The 7,500-nt window shown below is 48.4% G+C and overlaps 2 protein-coding genes across 2 annotated transcripts in view; both read right to left on the minus strand.

Moving 5' to 3' along the window:
- Positions 1 to 303: 303 nt before the first annotated feature.
- On the minus strand, positions 304 to 1,175 carry LOC125026282. Its single transcript, XM_047614589.1, has 3 exons — positions 1,038 to 1,175; positions 446 to 699; positions 304 to 326 (listed from the first exon to the last, which is right to left on the minus strand). The coding sequence occupies exons 1-3, from the start codon at positions 1,121 to 1,123 to the stop codon at positions 304 to 306; spliced, it is 363 nt and encodes a 120-aa protein (XP_047470545.1). The 5' UTR covers positions 1,124 to 1,175.
- A 3,474-nt stretch (positions 1,176 to 4,649) lies between these two features.
- LOC125026283 overlaps positions 4,650 to 7,500 on the minus strand; it is a 21,313-nt gene continuing 18,462 nt past the window's right edge. The window contains exons 11-12 of the mRNA XM_047614590.1: positions 5,742 to 5,876; positions 4,650 to 5,504 (exon numbers count right to left, since the gene is read on the minus strand). Coding sequence (XP_047470546.1) covers positions 5,145 to 5,504; positions 5,742 to 5,876 — 495 coding nt within the window. The 3' untranslated portion in view covers positions 4,650 to 5,144. The remainder of the gene's footprint in view (positions 5,505 to 5,741; positions 5,877 to 7,500) is intronic.

Below are 7,500 nucleotides of genomic sequence, written 5' to 3' on the forward strand. Positions count from 1 at the left end.
ATAACAAATCCTGAAGTAATTTCTAACCTGGCCTAGTGCCCTCTATCTTCAGCGGAGAAATATTATCAAATCATTATTATAAAACCCAAAATAACATGAAATGATAACAAAACCAAACAGAGAGATAATAAAGCCCATTGATGTGATAATTCCTTTTAGCGCCCTCTGTCATCAGCAGAGAATTATTATAAAACCATAAAAAAAAAAAACATAACGATAACACAAACCAAAATCTTAAAACCCATCAAACATAATGACAAAGCCCTGTCGTAATTCCTTCATTTGGCCCGGGGCCCTCTGTCTTCAGAAGAGAATTATTCTAAAACCTAAAAGAACAAATAAGCATAACGAAAATATAACAAGGCCCTTAAAAATAACATCTATAAAACCATGTGGTGATTCCTCCCTCTCCCCCCGCGCCCCCTGCCCTCAGCGGCCCTCGCACGGGAAGCGGGCGGCGCAGAAGGCCTCCTCCTCGGCCTCCTCCGCCCGCCCCCGCTGCGACGCCTCGAGAGCCAGCTGGTACCGAGTGGGATCCGAACCCACGAACGCCCTGGCCGCGACGTTCGACACAAAGGCGCCCACGACACGACCGAGGGCGCCGTAGCGATGAGTGAGGACGGCGTTGGCTTCGCACAGAGGCTGCTGGATGCAAGAGTCCTCCGCGTGGGCCTCGTGGGACGCCTCCGACAGGTTGCGCTGCGGGAGAAGAGGGAGGGGGGCTTTTAAGATGGCGGGGGTGGGAGTATGGGGGGGGGGGTATTGTAGGTGCCTTGAGGGTGGGAAGAAAGGGGGAGAGAAAGAGAGAGAGAGAGAAGAGACATAGAGAGAAAGAGAAAGGGATAGATAGATAGATAGATAGATAGATAGATAGAGAGAGAGAGAGAGAGAGAGAGAGAGAGAGAGAGAGAGAGAGAGAGAGAGAGAGAGCGGAAAAGGGTGGTAAGGAGAGAGAGAGAGAGAGAGAGAGAGATTAAAAGAGACGAACGCCAAGAAAGAGAGACAGCCAGAAGGGCAGCTCGAGGCCTCGGACCCACCAAGAGCGGCGCGACGATATGCGGGAGGCCCTCGGCGAGCGCGTCCGCCCCTCCGTCAGACACGAACTGCAGGATGTCGTCTCCATCGGACGTCAAGGTCCTCCTCCTACGTCGGTTCGGGTTCGTGATCTGCTGCACTACGTCCTTTGGTAGGGAAGGGGGATGGGAAGGAAGGAGGAGGGAGGGAGGAGAGGTATGGAGGGGCATGGGGTGCAGGTATGAGGGAGGGGTATGAGGAAGGGGACAGGGAGGAGGGGGAGGGGAATAAAGCATGGAGGAAGGGGAATAGGATGGGGGAAGGGGCATGGAGAGGAGGGGAAAGGGAGAGGGAGGAGGAGTAGGGGGTTAGTGAGTATAAGGAAGAGTAGAGGTATGGATGGGAAAGGGTGGGAGTATGAGGAAGGGGATTAGGTTGGGGAGGTAGAGAAGGGGGCAAGGGATGGGGCATGGAGGGAGGGGCATGGAGGGAGGGGCATGGAGGGAGGGGCATGGCGGGAGGGAAAGAGGCAGGGGCACGGAGGGAGGGAGAGAGGCAGGGGCAGGGGGGGAGGCAAAGAGGCAGGGGCATGGAGGGAGGGGCATGGAGGGAGGGGCATGGAGGGAGGGGCATGGAGGGAGGGAAAGAGGCAGCAGGGGCATGGAGGGAGGGAGAGAGGCAGGGGCATGGAGGGAGGGAAAGAGGCAGGGGCATGGAGGGAGGGAGAGAGGCAGGGGCATGGAGGGAGGGAAAGAGGCAGGGGCATGGAGGGAGGGAAAGAGGCAGGGGCATGGAGGGAGGGAGAGAGGCAGGGGCATGGAGGGAGGGAAAGAGGCAGGGGCATGGAGGGAGGGAAAGAGGCAGGGGCATGGAGGGAGGGAAAGAGGCAGGGGCATGGAGGGAGGGAGAGAGGCAGGGGCATGGAGGGAGGGAAAGAGGCAGGGGCATGGAGGGAGGGAAAGAGGCAGGGGCATGGAGGGAGGGAAAGAGGCAGGGGCATGGAGGGAGGGAAAGAGGCAGGGGCATGGAGGGAGGGAAAGAGGCAGGGGCATGGAGGGAGGCAAAGAGGCAGGGGCATGGAGGGAGGGGCATGGAGGGAGGGGCATGGAGGGAGGGGCATGGAGGGAGGGAAAGAGGCAGGGGCATGGAGGGAGGGAAAGAGGCAGGGGCATGGAGGGAGGGAAAGAGGCAGGGGCATGGAGGGAGGGAAAGAGGCAGGGGCATGGAGGGAGGGAAAGAGGCAGGGGCATGGAGGGAGGGAAAGAGGCAGGGGCATGGAGGGAGGGAAAGAGGCAGGGGCATGGAGGGAGGCAAAGAGGCAGGGGCATGGAGGGAGGGGCATGGAGGCAGGGGCATGGAGGGAGGGGCATGGAGGGAGGGAAAGAGGCAGGGGCATGGAGGGAGGGAAAGAGGCAGGGGCATGGAGGGAGGGAAAGAGGCAGGGGCATGGAGGGAGGGAAAGAGGCAGGGGCATGGAGGGAGGCAAAGAGGCAGGGGCATGGAGGGAGGGGCATGGAGGGAGGGAGAGAGGCAGGGGCATGGAGGGAGGGTATAGGGGGAGAGGGAGGTGAAAAGTAGGGAGGATATTGTTTACAAAACGGGTGTTAGGATAGAGAGAAAAAAAACTAATATTAGGAAATTCTCATAATGGAAATAATTTATCTTAGATTTTGATAAAATCTGCAGTTATATCACTATATCACATACAATGACAAACAATAAATCACACAAACTACACAGAACTCTCTAATGTGAACACAATCCACAAACAATATGCTATCAATTGCAACCAAGTTTCCAGTGACCAAAGAGCCACAACATTAACAAATCACAAATTGAGGGATTGAACACAACGCCTGCAGCCCATTGCGATGAACACGCGGTCTTACTGGTTTGTTTTCCATTCGACAGATACTCGTAGTACCTCTCAGAAGGGTGTGGAGGAGGCATGTCTTTAGTGCGAGATTGGCCACGTCAAGATGGAGTAGGTATACGCGTGCAGCTATCCCCTCTCCCACACACACACTCTCAACAAACAGACACACACAGACAAACAAACAAACACACGAATTTTCAGTCTACGTCTCACCAGCTGAAACTTTCGCGTAGCATGGTGTTTTTTTTCACCCGTTTTCCTTTTCTTTCTCTTCTTCATACCATTCTTTTATCAACTTGCCCTAATCGTTAACTCATTTCTACCCATTTCGCTATATTACTTTATCATAATGCCATACTTGGGGGTTTCGCCTCGAAGCTCCACCCTAACGATCTAGATGTTGACGCGGCAGAAAATGTTCAAGAAGTAAACGAATACTGTATCAATTTCAGAACAGGTTCCGAGCGTATTACTCATTCCCAACAATCGAATATGGCAATCAACTACAGCACAAAAAAAGTATAAAATCACACGAAAGCAAAAGTAACTGCAGCAACACTCATAATTCTCGAGAACCTGTATATTGCAAAGTACAGCCTCAAAGTTGCAATGAAATGTAGGCCCAGGATGGATCATCACTTTGCACACAAAGCCTTTTATCAATAGGGAATCATCGTCAAACAATTTATATCAAAACCAAGTCTATGTTCCAGCCTGTCCCGCTGTATAGTATATAGCGAGGACTCCTACTTAGGGTACAAGTGATGGTTATCGTGATTCATAACAATGCTGCTTAGGTTAAACTACGAACCTACGTCAACAGGTACATAAGCAAACACAAAATTGAACGGGAAAAGAGATTCTGAACTCCTCAGTCACCCTGAGGAAGACGGTGTGAAACTACCTGCGTGTTATCCCTCGTACAACCCCGATTTATGAATCCAAGAGCGTCAAACGTTACCGGCGTGAACTGAGCCATGGGGTCGTGAAATCCAACTACCCCGGGCAGGGACAGTTCTGAGTGGAATCTACGAGGTGATGCAGGGCTCAAGGACACGGCGCTTCAAGACGAGGAATTAATGTAAGACAAGATAAACGTGTTGAGAAAACGAATTGTGATGTACAAAGCTATGTATTATGTGACATCTATTGATCCGGAAATATATATCTATTTATACACATTTTTATCTATCTATCTATACAGTTATCTATGTATCTATCTGGGTACATATCTTTCTATATAAGTATGTGTTTATCTGTTTTTGTGTTTATGTGTGTGCATTTATTGTGTATATACATTTGTGTGTGTATTTTATGTGTACGTGTGTCTACATTTATGTGTGCATTTATTGATTTACTGTTATTTCTAATGTTATCATGGATCTCTCGTTATTCAATTATTACTTCAGAATATAAAGAGTTGTGTCCCATTGACATAGATATTCAATAACTGATTACACTTTCGAAACTTTATCTCACATGGTAAATACAGCGGCCTCATCTCAACATATCGTTTTCTTGCCCAAATGTTTTCTCTTTATTTGTCCATAATTTTCATGATATTTATGTACATATTTTTCTTTCTATGTGTGACGTTTCAGAACCAAAGCCAATATCAGAAAAAAAGAAAACAGAATTTCACTCAAAATAAAACCACCATTTTATTTATTCATTTATTCAGTAAATCTTAACAGCAATAAAGAAAAAAGTTGGAATCTTTAACCGTATACACAAATTCTGTACACTTATTAAGGAAAATAAAAGTGAACGATAGGAAACCACACGAAATGCGGAAGTAAAAAAAAAAAATGAAAGAAAAGGGATGGAGGAGAAGGAGATGATAACTGAATAGGAAACGAGTAAAAAAGGAAGAATAAGACAGAAAAGAGAGAGAAAAAAAGCGATGATAATGTTATTTAATCTCGCCGAATTGAAAATAGTCTCTTAAAAAGGAGAAAAGTTATTAATCAAATTAACCTCTATGTTAATTTATCGTTAATGCCCCAATCTGCTACGTGGAGTGGCGATTCAGGAAACTAATTACCGTCCCCAGACTATTAGCGAAATTAGAATGTGAATAAAAATGAAGAAGAGGAAAACGAATTAAATAATCACTTTTGACTAGATATCTTGCATACTTATTTGTCAGTGAATCTAGCATTTATGGAAAAGATTTTTTAAAAATAAATATAAAACATAACAAAATATAAGGTTTAATGCCCGCCGGTACACTTTCTGTTTCCGAGAGACGCGCTCAGTCGACCCCGTTATAATGGATATCTCGAAGGGCATCCCCGACGAGTCCTCCGGCGTCCTCCCCGCGCTCCTGCGTGTCGTTCCCGCCCCCGCTGTTGACGTCCTTCGAGTACTTGTGGGCCTTGGAGCACGAGGGGAACTTGGCGCAGGTGTGCTCACTTCGCCCCACCGCCGCCGCCTCGAGGGCCAGGTGGAAGCGCTTGTTGTCGTCCCACGAGAAGGCCTTGCCCATGACGTTGGACAGCAGGGAGGCCACCATGCGGCCGACGACGCCGTAGTTGAGGGAGAGCTGGGCGTTGGCGTCGCACAGCGGCCTCTGGAGGCAGTGGGGGGCCTCCGTGGCCTCCATCAGATCCACCTGGAGGGTCGGCAAGGCGGGCGGGAAAAGGTTATTTATGATTTCTTTGACTTTTTCATTAAGTATCAAATGGGGGAACGAGAACTCTTTTATCGTCGATAGGGACAGGGTGTCTAAACCATAAGGAGAATTTTTGACAATTATGAATAGCTATGTGCACAGACGGACCTTATCTCCGTCTGCAAATTAATCTTTTTTCATTTCCTTGCCCGACACTCGTATCTGACAAGCTCGTACCATGAGAGGAAGGACGACCTCCGGCAGCCCCTCCTTCAGCGATGCGAGGCCCCCGTTGTGCACGAAGGCGAAGACGTCGCTCTCCTCCTCGACGTCGCGCTTCCTTCGTCCGTTGGTGATCTGCTGGATCACGTCCTGGCGGAGGAGGCGGCAAGGGAGGCGGTGGGTGAGACATAGGGAAGATGAAAAAGAAAAGGGAAAAGGAAAAACGGAATAGAAGTGTCCTGTGTAACCGAGGTGGCTGAAGAGGCGGTGGGGGAGAAAGAGAAGAACGAAAAAAGAAAAGGAAAAGGAAAAAGAAAGTAAAAGAAAAAAGAAAGACGAAAAACGAAAAATAGAAAAAAAGTAAAGAAGAAACAGTAACAGAGATGGTAAAGTAACCAGGTGGATAAGAAGAGAAAAACGAAAAACGAAAAGTAAAAGGACAAAAGAAAGTCAAGCAAAAAAGGAAAAAAAAAAAAAAAAACGAAAAAAAAAAGAAAAAAAAGTAAGAGACGGACGGAGCGCGTGTTGGGTTCTGGTGTCACTGTGGAAATGTCTGTGGCCTCTGTGTCCGCCCGTGTGTTCCAGAGACGGGGCGGTGTCACTGGCAAGTCTTTGCTTCCACGGAATACGGGGAGAGAGATTCGTTTCTATGTTTATTTGCGAGAGAACGGTTTTGTGCAGAACATTATTTCTTGGCTGAGGTTTAGTAGATACGGACGCGGGGCGCGGACTCCTACGTGGAAAGACATTTGCGCCGCAGCCGTGGGACGATAACGATAACACTGCCCATCTCGGATCGTCGCAACAGTTCCGTTTCAAATTCGGAAACTACAAGCCACGGCCTAACCTGCTCGTTTCCCCCAAACGACCCAATTCCGGCACCAATTCAGCTCCGGATCCAGGATGAAAACTGGTTTCTATCACATCTAAGGGCATGTATTTCTCCACCTGCCACGATCCACCTAACGGAAAGCTAGCTGATCCACTTTTCCTGCTCCAATTCCTCGTTCTGATCCACTACCTTATCCACACCCTTCTGAGAGCTAATATCTCTCGAATGGAAAACCACAAAATGTTCTCATCCAACTAACAGACAGCAAACTACGTTCCACGTCTTAGGTTTCACCTCCTCCTCCTTCTCTTCCTTCTCCTCTTCCCCCTCTTTTTCCTCCTGTATTCCTAAACCTACCCTAAGGACGTCGATGAACATGATGAGGCTGAGGAGAGCGATGGCCGAGTTGCAATCCACATATTTTGTCATGGAGTACCTGGTTTTGACAGGCCAAAGGCAGGAGGTTAGACGGTTTGATAGTCTTTTTTTTTCTTGCAGGTTTTAGGAAATGGGTTGTGGCGAGGGGCAGGGGGGGGGGGGGATTCAGAATGGGGGTTAGACACAGTTGGGTAGGTACTTTTTCCTGCAGGTCTTAGGGTTATGGCGGGAGTGGGGATGGGGGCGGGGACAGGCTATAGGATGGGGGGCAGATACATAGTTTTATATTTTTTCTGCAGGTTTTTATGGTCAGGATGTAGGATGGGGGATTGAGACCACAGTTACATAGTCTTTTTTCCCACAAAATTGGCTGTGGCGGGAGTGGGTGGTGGGGGAGGGTATTATGATATAGGATAACGGTCTGTATGTAAGGTTGGTAGCAGATATATGATAAAGGTAATGTAATGCAATGCAGTAATAATCTGAATAATTACGATAAAGCCCTTAGAGAACGCACATTCCCACCTAGATTCAATCTCAGAACGACAGTAAATAATCTCTAAG

Source organism: Penaeus chinensis, chromosome 6 (genome assembly GCF_019202785.1).
Source record: "Penaeus chinensis breed Huanghai No. 1 chromosome 6, ASM1920278v2, whole genome shotgun sequence".
Classification (NCBI taxonomy): Eukaryota; Metazoa; Arthropoda; class Malacostraca; order Decapoda; family Penaeidae; genus Penaeus; species Penaeus chinensis.

Coding starts and splice junctions, on each gene's coding strand:
- LOC125026282 (XM_047614589.1), bottom strand. CDS start 1,123: ATGGAGACGACATCCTGCAGTTCGTGTCTGACGGAGGGGCGGACGCGC. Junction 700..1,037: donor ATATCGTCGCGCCGCTCTTG/GTGGGTCCGAGG, acceptor CTTCTCCCGCAG/CGCAACCTGTCGGAGGCGTC. Junction 327..445: donor TTCTGCGCCGCCCGCTTCCC/GTGCGAGGGCCG, acceptor TTGTTCTTTTAG/GTTTTAGAATAATTCTCTTC.